General features: G+C 42.8%; 1 protein-coding gene across 11 annotated transcripts in view; it reads right to left on the reverse strand.

The window, feature by feature from the left end:
- The window catches only part of Smyd3 (SET and MYND domain containing 3), an 877,202-nt gene that overhangs the window by 205,127 nt on the left and 655,367 nt on the right, over positions 1-16,708 (reverse strand). For all 11 annotated transcript variants that reach the window (XM_087194068.1, XM_087194067.1, XM_021265507.2 and 8 more), the window contains 2 exons: positions 8,664-8,751; positions 2,687-2,861 (listed from right to left, as the gene is read on the reverse strand). In XM_087194068.1, the coding sequence (XP_087050194.1) occupies positions 2,687-2,861; positions 8,664-8,751 (263 nt within the window). The remainder of the gene's footprint in view (positions 1-2,686; positions 2,862-8,663; positions 8,752-16,708) is intronic.

Raw genomic sequence — 16,708 nt, forward strand, 5'->3', positions numbered from 1 at the left:
GGCAATCCAGTCACCTCGAGGTAACCCAGGCCAAGCTAATGTCCATGTCCTTGGTTAAAGGTAAGCAAAAAGACCACCTAGATCAGCTGCTGCAGGGCGACGGTGTAGAGAGCTGATAGCACCAGTGTGAATTCCCTCATGCCACTGCCAGCTCCCACACTTCTACCTGGTGTCCTAAGATTGTTGAAGGGCTGGTAGGGCATCTGGCCCATTTGTATACAGTTATTACCTATTTTCATTTCTGCTTTAGCTACAGGGAACAGGGGCAAAATGTGCCAGCAACTACTGCTCCCATTTCTCTTAACTTTATTTGGTCTGGATTATTTATATTCTTTTCCTCTATAACACTTCTGACAGAAAGGATTCAAATCCCACTCACTTGAAGTAGATCAATGCAGCACACTGTAGAGAAACTCCTTAATAAGCCCGAGGGAAGAGAAACCAAAGGAGGCTTGGAAATTTGTCACCTCACATAATAACAGAGTACACATTTACAGAGACAACGTGCCCTGCCGAGCACCATGAAAACATAACCGAGTGCCTTCCATACATCAGGGAGTACATTCTTGAGGACTTGGGCTTGCTCCTAAAAAAAGGCCCTTTTGTCAGACTCCAGTGTCAATGAAACTGTCAATTAATTAAGGGGTGAGGTCGAGCTTCAAGAAGCCTCAGCAGGTGCGAAGCAGATTTGAAGGGAGGGCAGGGGAATGAGGAAGAAATAAGAACCAAGAGAAATTATGTAAAGGTGTAAATTTCCAATGATGAATGTCATCATATTGTATACCTAAAATGTACCAAGAAAATAATAAAAAAGTACATATAGAAAGGACATTCTTGAAAGTATGTGGCCTTCTTTATGGAAGTGGCAGACAGGTTTAAAATGTCTATGCCTCGAGTGGCCTGAGCAGGGTGGCCTACTCAGGCACAAGGGGAGGATGAGGCATCAGAGTGTGGCTGGCGGCTGCCACAGGCCTGAGGGGAGGACTTTCCCCATCTGCAGCTCCCAGCTGGAATCCATCCACTCGTCCGGAAGCCAGGGGTCTGGGCTTCCAAGACCAGGGCCAGCTCCCAGAGAGGTAATGCCAGCCACCCCAACCTGCCTGTTGCAACACTGAGGCTTGAGAAGGAGGCCTTATCTCTCCGTATTCAATTCATATTTTCTGAGAACCTGCAAGATTCATCATACTGAATAGATAATTCACTGCTCATGGGAAAGTCTACAGTCTCATCCCTCAAGGCAACGTCTTGTAAGTTTGATTAAAGCTGACTCACAGTCTGGATTCCAAAGCTGTTCACCCACAAAGCAGTGAAAGGAACTCCCTACAAAAGTCTGGAAATACCCGCAGGGTCACACTGCTGCCACTAGCTGACTGATGGGCCCCTGCCATCTCTGGGATCTTCTCTGTCAGCACCAAGCTCCCGGGCCAGGCCTGGCTTCCTGGCCAAGTGCCTCATTTCTGGTATCCTACCTTCATCTGCACTAATGTCCCAGAGTCCGGACTCACTTCTCCTGTCATGTGGATCCTGCTCACTTCTGCCAGTTCTCTCCAGAGGCTCTTTCCTCCTGTGAGGGCGGGGAGCACTCCAAGCTCCGCCCTGACCCCCTACAGCTATTTCCCCGCCTGCTGTCCCATGCCACACAGGTCTAGACCCGGGTTCTCCCTCTGCTTAGCCTCTTTTGGCTGATACCATTTCCATGGTGGGGAATTCAATATCTTCCCAGAATGGTGCTCTTGTTCTCCAGGGTCCCCTCTGAGTCCCAAGTGCTTTTCTAGGTACCTTCTTATCAGTGGTGTTGCTCTGAGTCTGGCTTATCGAAATCTCAGATTATAGTTCCGGGATGGCAAATCTTTTAGTGCTTTCAATGATAACAGTCAGCTGTGGTTTGCCACCACTGATAGAGTTCATATATCTCTGTATTCTCCCTCTCTGATCTCAGCCTTGATTTCTACACTTATGTTCTCAACCCACAGCAAACTGAGGCCTCACACCTATGAGTGCCAAACTCCATTTTAACACTGCCCTCTCTCCCAGAGCTCCTCCCAGTTACAAGCACCTCTGGGGCAAAGTTCCCGCTCATCTGGAGGAGCTGAGGCCAGTCAAGAAATGTGAATCACCAACAGTTGCATCACCTGACTTGGTGACCCTTTGGGTAAGGCAAAGTCCCTGCTCTCCTGCCTGGGTCACAAGGTAGCTATGAAAGCAAACGATTCAAGAGAAAGCACTCTGGGAACCATCGAGTCTGACAAATACACAGAAAGGACCATCACTTCGGTCAGGCAGAGGCCCGACGCCACGCTGGATACCTTCACCTGGACCAGCAGAGGCTGAAGGACACAGGGTCCACCTATACCACGTCTGAGCTGTGTTTTGTCTCTGGCGCCCCATGCTTGCCTCTGTCAGTGCCAGCACCACATCATATAGTGATCATCTGCTCCACACGGAGACAGTTCTAGTCTCTGTACAGACACAGTGCCTGACTCCCTAAAGGAGCTTTACAAGTGGCAAATGAATGCATATGTAAATGAACAAAGGAGTGAATAAAACAATGAACAAGTAAAACAAATAAAAAATAAAGCAAGTTGGGAGCACCTGAAATAAGATGGTAATCAGAAAGACTTCAGGTGTCCTTTTCTTAGAGTGCAGACATGCTAGGGCACCCTTCGGCCCTCGCCCTGGGACTCACCGGTAGGGCTCCATGGTCCGGATGCCGTAGAACAGCGCCTCCTCCAGCAGGCCGAGGTTGATGCAGGCATCCATGGCACAGTCGAGCACCTTCAGCTGGTAGATGTTGATATCAGGAAGCCGTTCAGAGTTGCTGCTTATGATCGACTGGCACATGGCCAGAACCTGCTCCCACTCTGTTATTAACCTTAGTTAAGGATTCATTGTCTTCATCAGGAAAACACAAAAGTAAAATGAGATTCTTAAAAAGGCTGAAGAGCTCCCAGGCCCAGGAGGGAAGGAAGCGCCCATTATTTTGCACAGATGAGCTGCCTGAAAACATACTTGACAAACAAAAACATGTAAGTGGCATCTCAGTGAAGTAAATTCTGTTTACATTAACAAACCATCTTCTAACCAAGCCTGTACTTTGGGAGATTAAATTTTTCAAAGAACCACTCTTTCTTCACTCTCATACATACTTTCTCTTTAAACTTAGTCATAAAATGAAGGAAGCAGTTCATTAAAATGGACTGAAGATTTAGTTACTCTGTTGGCTTCTGTTTAAAAACTGATCTGAAATTAAAGAAGTTTTAGAGAGATTCCTTTTGCAGAAGGAAGAGCATATGACTGGTTCTGTGTCATTTAAGACTTTGGGAATACATGACACTAAAAGCACACACAACCCACAGACACACATGAGGGGCAGCAATTTGAAGAAATTCATTTCCACTGGATCTTACATTTAATTTTTCAAATTATAAAGCAAAAGTGATCTAAATCTATACTTGATCAAACAAAGGTATTATTTTAGGCCCTTAAAGAAATATCAAGAACATGGCTTGCACATAAATTGCAAGCAAGAAGAAATGATACTTTAAAAAAAATGAGAAGGCACAATGTCTCCTCAGCAATACGGACTTCCTCATTAACCATGAATTAATGACTCAAACTCGTAGAGCCTATGTGTGACTTCACTTTTTCTTTCTTTTTTAAGAGATGAAGTTTTGCTATATTGACCAGGTTGTTCTCCAACTCACGGACTCAAATGATTGTCCTGCCTCAGCCTCCAGAGTAGGTGGGATGACAGGGGAGCATCACTGTGTTTGACTCCTTTTCAGGCCTCTTCCAGAGGCAATCAGAGGATGAGAACCTGGTGTGCTGAGGGTGTTTACCTCACAAGCACAGCTGAGGGAAAGGGTGCATGACCCTGGGAGGTCGCAGGGTTTCTGCCGCACTGCTTTATACCTGCTGGGTGGAGCCCAGAAGAATGCTGGACAGAGCTCAGCCCTTCCCATGTCCGGATCCACCGCCACCTCAGGCACACTACATTCATCTGCTTTCATATGCTGGATTCCAATGGGGGGTGGGGGGGGAATGTCTGCAGATTTCAGATATAGCAGAAATGGCATACCCTTTGGTTGTGGATAAAGCTGGATTCAAATCTTAGCTAGTTCTGACATTTGTCAGATTTGAGGTTCTGAGAATGCAGTGCTTTGAGATAGGCCAGAAATAAAAAATGCCTAATGTTACAGTAAGAATTAAGTAAGGCACTGTATGTAAAACAAAAATACTCTTCATGTGTTCTAACATGAACTAGGCAGAGTTCTGCGTGTCATGGACACCCAGGAAAACATTTAGTAGCATGCACAAAGTACATGCTGCACAGACACCAGGGCCTTCCTCCTTCCTTTTGGTCATGAGTAGATTTAAGGAAAAGGGGGGTAGTGGACCTGGCTTGATGGAAGTCCTGTACCCCTTCAGTTCCACATGACCCAGTCTCCTAGCAGCCCAGTGCTCACCCTTCCCTCTAATTTAAGCCCCTCCACTGCTGTCCTAACACAGTGATTCCTGCCCTGAGCAGCTCCCATAGATAGCCCTCTCTCCAGCAAAATCTACCTTTCTAGTACCTGTCTCCTGAGAGTGCTGCTTTCCAAAATGCTTGGAAAATTAGCAAATCCAATCAGCCCACTTGTGTGACTGGGGCTAATAACTTCACGAACTCTCGTGGGAAATACACTTCCCTTTCAGTGGGGCAGAACACCTCCCCCTAAAGCATGACTTCCTTGGTGGGGATTTCAAGTGCCCAAGACCCCTATTGTTTTAGGGTGAGCCCTGGCTCTCAGGAGTTGGTTCTGGTCCCCAAAGGGGCCCATTTATGGAAAAAAAAGTGGGTTACTGATTTTCTTTTGCAGTCATCTGACACAGATGTTTAAAGTTTACTGAATGTATTCTCCAGAGGCTGGAGGATGTGGTATCTTAGGCAGTGCACTGATTTTGTAACAGATTGCTGGGTTAACCTCTGTGGCTTCTCATTCCAAGATTAGATATTTGACGAACTGTCAGGAGGAATGGCTGTCTCTTACAAAATGCTAGACATTTCTGTGGCAAGACTTCCACCTTACTTTAACATTGTGTTGTTTGACCTCCACTTTTGTCTACTCATTTCTATGTATTGCAACTCATTCTAAAGAAGTCTGAGGTGACAAGACTTAGAAGTTGGAACAAGATGAGATGTTCGGCAGTTATGCATAGAACACATGTACTGCATCCTACACAAGTGAGGAAGGGCTCCATGCCAATTTCCCTCCACAACATTGGCAGACGTCTCCTGGCAAACAAGGCGAAACCTCTCTTGCAAAACACCCAAGTGAGCGAGAGAAAACTGAGTAATTTTAACTAAGAGGCTTTCCCCCAAAGCTAGTACAGATGTGTATTTGCACAAAGATTTAGTCGTCGGTATCTGTGTGGTATTCACTGCCAGTCACTGTTTTGTAGAGGGCAGAGATCAGCGGGCCCAGAGAGCCCACCCATAGAAAACAAATCACCCTGGGCAGGAGAGATAACCTTTTTTTTCTGATTACTTTTAAGTGACTATAAGAGGATTAGGGGAAAAAAGAAAAGGAAGCAAAGTTGGTTCACTTGGGACTTAATCAACTTGTTGAGACTCAAAGACTGTCAGAACACAGAGCTCTTACACATGTACTCATGTACTTTCCTGCTTAGCATCATCCTGGGACTCCCTCTCACCTAAAAACCCTAACCTGTGCATGCTGCTAGGCTTGCCATGTTCCCTTCCTCTAGTACTGAACATCTGGCCATCTCCCCTCAACATGCCATCTTGTGCTGTTGTCTGCACAGTCACTCCCTTTGTTGGTTCCCATTTTCGCTGCTGGCCTACTAATGAATAGCTACTAATCCTCCCAGGCACAGGTCAGCAGCTGGCACTTCCTCTGTGGAACTTCCTTTAATCTCCAAGAGCTGAATGCTATTATTTTTGATGCTCCTAGAAATAAATATATATCTTGCCCAAAGTAGGTACTGTATTAGTCAGCTCTGCATCACTATAATGAAATACCTGACACACTCAACTTAAGAAGGGAGGTTTATTTTAGCTGTGGTTCTGGAGGCTCAAGTCCAAGACTGGTCTCTCGTGAAGGCACTGATGGCAATGGCAGGAACACATGTCAGAGTGCTCACACCTCAAGGCAGGAAGCAGAGAGACACTGAGAAAGGAAGATCTCATAGTTTCCTTCAAGAGCATAACGCCGGTTACCTAAGGACTTCTACAGGCCCCACCTCTTAGAAGTCCACAGTACCTCCTACCACTGCCTCTCTGGGGGCTAAGCCTTTACATAAGGATCTTTGGATGATACTCATCCAAAGAACAATGTGTGTTAATCTAGAGTTTACTGCCCTACTACATTATGAGAGTTGTGAGTGTGGGACTGTGTCTTCTAATTTGTGCCTAGGTCATAAGGTGGATTATGACCAACAAGGTATCTAGTACAGTCAGTTATTGGTAAAACTTTGTACAGTTGAGATTGAACTGTAGCTGGATCATTCACGGACCTTAAATCTGCCACATGGGATCCCAGAGAACACATCTTGTACTCTCAGTGTAATGGCCCTGTAAGCCCATAGACATGGATCTCTTGCTCAAAGAGCTGGCTATTTCCCTGCTATCTTCCATCCAATTTATAGATAAGGTTTCAGATTTTTCCTTGGCTCTGGTTCCTCTCCTGAAAACTTATTTCAACCTTCCTACACCCTTCTTAGTGTGTCCTACCTCATTCTGAATGTAAAATTCCAGCTATGACCAGATCAACATTATCTCCTTTCTCAGTGTATATACTGTATTTCCCAGAATACATCGTAACATCACAGTCATCATCTGGAGAATTATATCACAGTCTTATATTTTATTAAATTTTGCTGTTTATCAAAGCTCCAAAATTTTTTCACATGTTCTGCTGTTTAGCTTTCTGCATATTTTTACACTTGGATGTTTTGACCCAAATAGAAGATTTTATATAAACTCTTGTCAAATTTCATCTTTTGAAGCTCAGACACTAAACTTTCATGAATCTTTTGAACTACTAATTCTATCATCCCAATTCTGCTGTCCTTCCCATCTACACACATTTGGACATTTGATAAGCCTGTACTCTGAATCTTTATTCAGGGTATTACAGTTTACAACTAAAATGTCCCCCAAAAGTCTCATGTGTCTCAGAGATGGCTATTTAATCATGGGGAGATTAACTCACTGGTGAGTCTGTAGCTGAAGGTGCTCTTCAGAGGTGGAGCCTGGTTGGAAGAGGTGAGTCACTTGGGGCATGACCTGGCAGGGTATATTCTTGTTCCCAGCTCTTCCCTTCTCTGTTTCCTGGCCATCATGATGTGAGCAGTTTTCCTCCACCAGGTCCTTCCACCTGGCAACTGCTGCCTTGGAGCTGGCCAAACATGGACCAAATCCCTTGAAACCGTGAGCCAAAATAAACCTCTCCTCCTTTAAGTTGTGGGTGTTGGGTATTTTGTTCCAGTGACAGGAAAGCTGACACAATGTACTGGATTAAATGCTGAAGAGGCCCGAGATTAGAACAAAACACTCCAGAGTGACAGTGATCCAATCAGCATCATTCTTTCAGTACAGCTATTTGACCATTTAGTAAGACACCTGGTTCTGCTAGTATCTATCATAAATTTTTTACTTCTCCTTGTAGATCCCTTTATGAGATTTAGATAAAAATTTTACCAAAAAAACATTACTCTATGGCTATATTTTCTCTTAGTGAATCCATATAGCATCCTAGTGATCGCAGTTCTCTTTTCTATTCCTTAGTCAACAACAGTAGATTTTTTAGTAAGACTGCTAAAAAAAAACTCAGTGGACTATAATTTCCAAAATTGTATATTTTACCTTTAGAAGCAGAAACATCCATTGAGCTACCTTTCCTGTCCTTTACAATGATTTTTAAAATATTATTTGCTGTTTAGAAACCTTATTTATAGAATTTTTTTTTCCTGGGACATAATTAAGCCAAAACATCTGATGACCTTTTATAATCTTTTTTCATTCTTTCATCTCTTTCTTACCCGTAGTTTTCCTTTGTCATATTTTTGCTGAACTGAAATTCTCCATTGGGAGTGACTCCCCACTCAGCCTTTACCTATCCTATCTTGTCCCTGACTTGGGACACTTTTTATATAGTAAAACATCAGTGGAGTTTCCCAGGTGACTTCCATCATATGCTCTTCTCCCTTTCCAATGAACTCAGACCTACTACTTTCAAGAAAATGTATTATGCAGCAACTCCCATTGGTGCTGTAGCCATGCTGATTCATTCTGATGCTTCTGTCTGAGGGTCAATGGTACTAAATTATAAAGATCCTGAACTACTCTTTCCTAGAGATGAAGGTGGTTGTAGGAGGCAAGGGACCGTACATGTACATGTGCATATAGAGTCCACCACTTTCTCTCCTGCTCTTCCTGGCCACTCTACCTAGTGGGAGTAAGGTATTCATGCTGATTTACTACACTCTTCCCCAGCCATTACCCAAATCCGTAGCTGGGCCCAGAGATGCAGTGTATGGCCATGGAATAGAATGAACCCTACAGAAAAATCAAATCTCACTGTTGGCCTCCTTAATGTCAAGCTTTAAACAATAAAGAAGTAATCCCTAGAGACCAGCTCAACTTACAGGTGAAAGGATACTCCAGTGTGCCTTCAGTTCTTCAATTTTCTTCAAGGATTCTTGCACTCCCTTCCATACTTGCTCATCACCAGTCAGCATATCAGCATCCTGCTCAGGCCAAAATAAAAGGAAAGGAAGGCAAACAACCTAATTAAAAACTGGCCAAAAGATCCATGTAAACATTTCTACAAAAAAGATATACAAATAGCTTACAAGCATATGGAAAGATGCTTGACATCTTTTGTCTTGACTGAACATTTCAGTTTGACTGAAATGCTCATATACTTCTGGTAGCAATGTGAAGTCTTTGCAAGACAATCTTTTCAGTTTCTCAAAAGATGAAATATAGAACGACCAACTGGGGTCACGATATAGACAATTCCACTCATACATACAGAACCAAGATAAATGAAAACATGTTAAAGAAAACACTTGTTATATTCACAGTTCGTTACAGCCAAAAGGTAGAAATAACTCAAATGTCCATCAACTAATAAATGGATAAATAAATAAAATATCTATGCAATAGAATATTATTCAACAATAAAATAAATGAAGTATGAGTACATGCTACAACTTAGATGAATGTTGAAAACATTACAGTAAGTGAAAGAAGCCAATTTTTAAAAGATCACATGTCGAATGATTCCATTTATATGAAATGTCCATAACAGGCAAATCCATGGAGACAGAAAGTAGATTAGTGGTTGCCTAAGGTTGGGGTGATGAGAGACAACTGGTGAGAGATTACTAATGAGTAAGGTGCCTTCTTGGGCTGATAATGTTCTGAAACTGACAGTGATGCTGGTTGCACAATTCTGTAAAGAGACTTAAAAGCACTAGATTGTTCACTAAACTGACTGAACTGTATCATATGTGAATTATATATCAGTAAAGCTATTATTTTAAAATGTAAGGAGAAGACAGATAATATTCATAATTATTTGTCAGGATACCTTCAGATTAACATTTTAACCAAATATGGTGTTATTAACTAAACTAGCATAAAGGAAGATAAATACAACTATACTCATGTGAACCAATTTTGACTTCTGCAAAAACTAGAGACAAATCAAACAAAAAACTGATATTTTAACAAAGGAAATAAAAAAAAACTTATGCGCTTCCTTGTAATAAACACTTGCTCTCTTACTTAGTAAGCGGGTCCTCTCCTGTTCGCAACTATATCCCCAACATCCAGCACAGGGCTAGATGGTAGGTGTTCAGTCAGAGTCTCTTGAGTGAATGTCAGAGAACCATGTGTACGGCACAGCACAGCGTGGGTGGCTTTGCTAACACTGTTCCATTGGGACTTCACATAGCTTTCTCACGTACATAAGATCATCCCTGTGCAGTAACACAGGCAGTGACTAAGCACAGTCCACTGAGTCAGGCAAAAAGAATACGCACAGTCTTTAGGATATTGAAACACAGTAATAAAACCAGCAGAATCTAAGTCTGATTTTCACCACCGAGCAACAATTGGAAGCAATTTAGAGGCAAAATATTCTTCCTTTCTAGGTCAGAGGGTAACTGTCACTCCCTTCCCTTATATATCATCAATCCAACTCTGAATTCAAAAACTAGATTCAGAGAGATTATGTGACTTACCCAGAAATAAGATGTGTGTAGCCAAAGTTCAAACCCAGGTCTGCTTGATTCTAAAAGTCTGTGTTCTTGTCATAGACTACTATACCTCCCATAAACACCATCATGGCCACTTTAGCATGTTCAGCAAGTATCTCTCTACCAAGCAGGATGAGATCAGGGCCAGAATCGAGCAATTTCATATGGGAATTATATTCACAGCTAAATCTGCCACCAGCTAGCAGAATCTGGTTAGCTGTTCTTTTGGGCTGACACTAAGCCTTTATTTACTTAACAGAAGAGCAGGCAGCTTTGAAATTGCTTTCAAATATTCAGAAACAATAGTGACCAGAGGACTTTGTACTGCAGCCGGACAAAGTCACACTCACAGTTAACTATCAACATCCTGGAGTGTTCCACTATGGTAAATGTTTCTTACTCTTAGCCCCAATTCACCTCAGTCCCGGACCATCCTGACTCACGGGCGCTCCACAACTCCACCTACAGGCTGCAGTGGGGTATGTCTCCCCCTTCCCACACCCTGAGGAGCAAAACGTGCAGTTGTATATTTCTATAAATAGGACATGAGCGTATATATAAACGGGAAATCTACCTAGGGAAACATAACTTAAATCTTCTATGTTTTAAATCTGCAAATATAAAAGTAAATTAATGTGCTCTTTTTCAGTCCCTGAGTTATGAAATTAATAAGTGTATGTCCTTGTTTCCGTTATTTATTATCCAAAGACATCAAAGACATTATCCTACAAGACAAAGTTATTTAGGGGAAAAAAATCCTCTTTGAATTTCAGCTGTACCAATGTAAAAGACATTTGTCTTCAGAAAGTGGAAAACATTTGCTTTATGCTTATATATTTTTTAAACATCAAAAGTCCTATCTGTTGTGGGTCAGAGGGCAGCTCTGCGGGAAAGCACTTGCCTGGCACACCAGCTCCCTCCCCTGCAACAGGAGCCATCTCTAAAAGGCTGCTGTGCTCCTTCCACTTGCCCCTCAGAGATTCAGCGGTGCACAGCCAATGTGGCGCCACCTCTGGGGCTCATCCTCTTGCACAGCTGTGGAGACACCCTTAACCAGTGAAAGCAGAGAAGCAAGTCACTGAAGGCCAAAAGGTGCCAGCTGTTTTCAAGTAAGGCCAAGTCTCCTTAGTTCTTTTGCTCCTCTCTGCCCACTCAAGCTCCATTCACACCCCGCCCCACTCTATTTGCCTATTCCTTCCCTCACAGCTGCACTCCCACCCTGCCCACAGACTCTCTCACTGCTGGTAGAGCTACATGTCCAGCTGGGACCTCTCCCTGTGGATTCTGTCAGGAATGTGGTTGCTATGTCCTGCTCTTTCCTCAGTCCTGAGTTGCCCTGCTTTCCCCAGACTTATTCCACCTCCCTGCACTGTCTCAGGAGACTTTTAATTCTGCCTTCTGTGTTAAACTGACCCCACCGAGCCACTACACACCTCTTGAACACCAAGTGTCATTAATCATCTACTTGGTTGTTGCCCTCATCAGTTTGTCCTAGAGCTCTCTGAGGGACCTTGATCTACTCACATCCATATACCCAGTACAGGGTGGTAAGTTGTTCAGTTAATGGAGACTGAATTGTCAAGAAGAGATAAGTGATCTTCCACAAACCACAGATAACAAAATCACAGAATACCTTAATTCTCCAATGAGAACCCCAACCAAGGAAATTAAGGTTGTTCTTTTCAAATCACACTTCTACCTTAACTCCTTTCTAATATTATGACGTCATGATTATGTTGGAAAAAGATATGTTCCCATTGTGGCTGTGATAGTTGCCAAATGCCCAGATACTGGTCATAATTTAGAACCCAAATGTGATTCCCTCACCCAGCATAAGCAGCCCCATACTAACTCAGGATCCATGATGCTTTCTGAAAACTGAATCAGAGGCTTTTTAGGGAATGGATGCAGCATGCCAAGCTTCTACCTCAAAACATCATCCTAAGTCTCCTGTGACTCTTTTGGCCAATCTATTCTGGATAGATCAGTGAGGCCATCTATATGCCCTCATATTACCCGCTAAATCAATTCCTCAGGGATAGTTTATTTAACTGTAAAAATAGATAACTGATGATATGAGATTATCTCATCATAACATAAAAGGGCATCAGTCACCACAATTACATTCAACTAGTCAAATGCTTCCTTTGGGTTTCAGAGTAGGAAATGTACCTGCTAGGTACCAGTGGTTGCTGTGAATTAGAAATACAAGGTTTTTCAACAGGGTAAGGCTGAAATCCATAAGCTTGATTAGGTATATCCCTGGGAAAGTGACCAGTGGCTTTATCAGGTTAAGTATCAGATATATCTATCCAGATCCACCTTGCATCTGGAACACTCTAACAGATGCGTTCACTTGGCTTTCAAGTGTTTGACATGGAAACACTTGCACTGGGCTCATTTCAGATGGTTCTCATTAAAAAGAAAAGGAAAAGAAGAAAGGCAATCTGCTTTCTAATGCTTCCTGTTACCCAATCCTCATGCAAACTCTAATTAGATTGGATTGGGAAGAGATGAGTATAGATAGAATGGGAAATAAAACTAATGAACATTTATAAACTTTTTTGGTAATTCAATAGTTGTAGTATTGTAAAAGGAGGAAAGGTGTTTTATTTTTGGTTAAGAGCATAATAATATTCAAATATAGTGTCTGCATTCTGGACAGACTGGGAAGTCCTGAAATTCAAACTTATGAGGGAAATGAAGTTTAATTTGTAGTATCTTTGACTATAGCACTCTGGCTCCTGAGACTAATAGACCACTAGTCAACATCATTCAAAACCTTTATGATTAACAGGAAACATCTCTGCTGGAACCAATTTCCACTTCTTTTGGCAAAAAACAACTGAATGCAGTTCAGGTTTAACTTGAAGGGAAAATGGGTCTTTTGTCAAGTGGAAAATCAGTAGCTAAGAATAGAGCATTCACTATTTTACCAACTACAAACCCATGAAAGGGCATAATGGGTGTTACAGGCTGGGGAAGAAGGAAAAGGAAGGAAAGGTTTCTACTTGAAGCATGATCAAATGATTGTATGTTCTAATTAGCAATTATTGAGCAAATATACACAACAATTGGGAGAACTTGGTGAAAGGAATACTGGATAGAGAGTCCTAAGACACGGAGTTGAATCCTTGCTTCATAGTTATGACCTCGGCAAGTCATTTAACTTTCTGAAGCCAAGTTTCCTCAGTGGTACTGATCCTTTGACTCTTCTAATCCTTTCCTTTGCACTCTCTCTACACCCACTAATGTCATGAATGCATTGGGTCTGAGTTTTCAGTTTCTATCCTACAGGGAAAAGGGCGACAGAGGCTGATTAGAGTCAGCTCTATTTGATAGGAAGGAGAAAAATAGGCTTATCATAGTGGAGGAGGGAACACATTGCAGTGTAGTCAAGAATTATGTGTGTCATGCCCTAGATCCCATTCCCTTTGTCTGAAAGGCTCTTCCTCAACTTATTCGAGCAATCTCCTCTCATCCAGCAAGAACCAGATCAAAAAGTCTTCAGAGTCTACAGGCACAATCTTGTATGCATATTCCACTGAGTTTCAGGATACCTGCCTTATCATCTTATGACAATGAGTCTTATGTGGATAGAAAGGATATCACCCAGGTGCTGTTATCAGTTCATAGAGTAAACTGGCTTGCAAAGGTTACCTTTTCATTAGTTTCATAACACTGTGAGATCTCAGCATCTATAACAAATGTCCACAGGCAGGATGCAGCAGAGTTCTGAACCTGGGTCCAGACAGTTACTACTCGTTCAAGAATCCTAAGTTCTTATCTCCTTTCCCTGCACCCTCTCCTTCCCTGGGCTGGTGATCCTGGAACAGCTGTCCTCTCCTCAGTGTAGAGAGCACTCCTCTAGCTGGCCGGTCTTACCATCACCTTGGATCCAGCTGAGGAGCACTTGGGCAACTGGGTCTGTCTTAGTTGCTTTCTCATTGCTGGGACAAAATACCCAACACCCATAAGTTAAAGGAGAAGTTTATTTTAGCTCACACTTTGCAGAGGTTTCAGTCTATAGTTGGCTGATTCCAAGGAAGGGCAACATGGTAGAGGGGCATGGCAGGCAGGAGGCAGCAAGGTTTCCTTCTTTTTTTTCCTTTTACATCCCATCTAAGCTGCAAGCCTTTTTATTGGTACCACCCACACCCAGGATGTCTTCTCTTCAGTAAGTCCATAACCCACATCCAGAACTGTGCTAAATCCATCAGTGGACTAATCTAGTATCACACACTGATGATCGTCACTTCCAAAAGGCCCACGTAGGAGCACATGAGGCTTTGGGGGGACATCTAGATATAAGCCATAACAGGGGCACTAAGCTCCACTTGATATCCCATGCTAATGCAGAGAAGAACCCATGAAACAACCTGTCCACTGGCAGCACTGTGTCATTCAGCCACCATTCAACTTTATGCTCCCACTGTAGCTGTCAGCATTTGCCAAATGTCCATTTAGCTTGATCTCTCAGACAAAAACACAGCTCTACTACAACTACAAATTTCTACAAGACCACATATTCAACCCAACTGTAGGTTAGCGTTAAATCTCCAGCTATACATAATTGCCAGGAGGAAGGACAATGTTCCCCCTTCATGATTTCTGCCTTGTTGCATGAAGTCAGCCCTTCTAGAGCCACCAGAGCCTTTCCCAGCTACCTCAACATTTTCCCTCCCTTTATGCTACATCATTCCATCCCACAGAAGAAAACTTCTTTTCAGAGAATGCTCGTTTGCGTGCATAAAATCAGGTTAACTTGGAATAAAAATGGTAGCATCTATGCATTTGGGGCTGTTGAGAACCTACCCACGTCAGGGGCGCTTGCTGAAAACAGCCTTTACATGCAGCGTTTTGTAGAAAGCTGGCACAATTGGCTGACAGACAGAGGCCGTCAAAGATGACACCAAGAGACTTAGGAAGGAGACATCTTGCACCTCCCCCTACACTGAAAAAATACGTTCCTGAGAAGATATAATGGGGGTTATATGTCTTCCCAATGCATAATCAAGCAAATTCTTTTCACATTTGGGGAGAGACTGTCAAATAGATGGATTGTGCCACAGTAAATTCATACAATTCCCGGCAGAGTCCTGCCAATCTCATTGCAAACACCACAAGGTAGGAGGTTTGAAACTCTGGGAAAGATGCAAAGATTTTATAGGAAAATTGTTCTAATGGCAACAGCCATTAACAGAATGTACACCCGCAAATTTCAGGGCAAGTTTGTTTTAATGGAGACCAAAACCACAGCTCTCAGCTCCTCCAATCTGCCACATCTTGTGTATTTTCTTCTCGGGTAGCAGGTAGCAGCTGCTTTCACTTTCCTCTGCAAGTAGAGAGGAAACTGCTTTAAACTGAAGCAGAGAAGATTCATGTTAGGCTTAAGAAGCAATGTCCTGATAGCAAAAGTTAGGATAACCTACATGTGGTTCACCCAGAGACACTTAAAAATAGGATGAGTGCTGGGGGACATGGCTCTGTGGTGGAGCACTTCCCCGCCATGTGTGGGGCCCTGGGCTTCATCCCCAGCAAGGGGGGGATGTATAATAGCACATCTTGGGTTCTGTGCCTCTGGCATATGTATGTAGCAGGCAATGTCATAAAAGTAGGACTGAAAAGGTTGGACTCCAATCCCAGCCGTGCTGCAGGCCAGTTGTGAGACTTGGAGGCCAACAGTACCTCCTGGCTCAGCTTCCCCAGGTGAGAACTTGATTAAGGTTCCCATGGAGATGGAAACTAATCATTCCACTCCATTAATCACCTATGAAGAAGGTATCTGCTGTGCATGAGAAAAGACCTGAAATTCTGATAGAACAGACTTTCAGATTTGTGGTTATGCAAACAAATTGCAAGCCTCTCTTTTCCTTTGTTTTTGCAGTGCTGGGGATCAAGCCCAGGGCTTTGTACATGTTAGGTGAATGCTCTGCCACTGAGCCACACTCCAAACCCCTTCATACCCACCCCTTCACTCTTCATTTCATTTTAATCTGAGTTATCTCGTATAGAAACTGCCACAGCTGAGCACAGAGTATGTAGGACTGAACAAAGAGTGTACCCAAAAGAGTACGGCGCTCTGCCAACCCAAGACTTTGACACTGATCATTTAATTCACGTTTTCCCTCTAACACTGGTATGTGTAATGATTACCATGGGCAACATTCCAAATCAGGAGAACACATGGTATTTTCTTATCTGCTAAGCAGGCACATAAGAGTATCTAAAGCAAGGGAATAGTTGAGTTAGGGTCCACATTAACAATTTCATGTACCTAAAATGTACCAATAAAAGTATTTAAGCAAAAACAAAACAAAATAATTTCAGAGGACAAGTCCTGGACACAAGTCTAGACATACATTTCAAGGAAGTAATCAGAAGGGTGACCAAAAGAAATTATTTAATTCAACTTTTGAACCTGCCCTTAACATCAGTT

The sequence above is a fragment of the Heterocephalus glaber genome, unplaced genomic scaffold (genome assembly GCF_053883595.1).
Source record: "Heterocephalus glaber isolate CG9 unplaced genomic scaffold, H.glaber_assembly_v1.0 deba00001600, whole genome shotgun sequence".
In the NCBI taxonomy this organism is placed as follows: Eukaryota; Metazoa; Chordata; class Mammalia; order Rodentia; family Bathyergidae; genus Heterocephalus; species Heterocephalus glaber.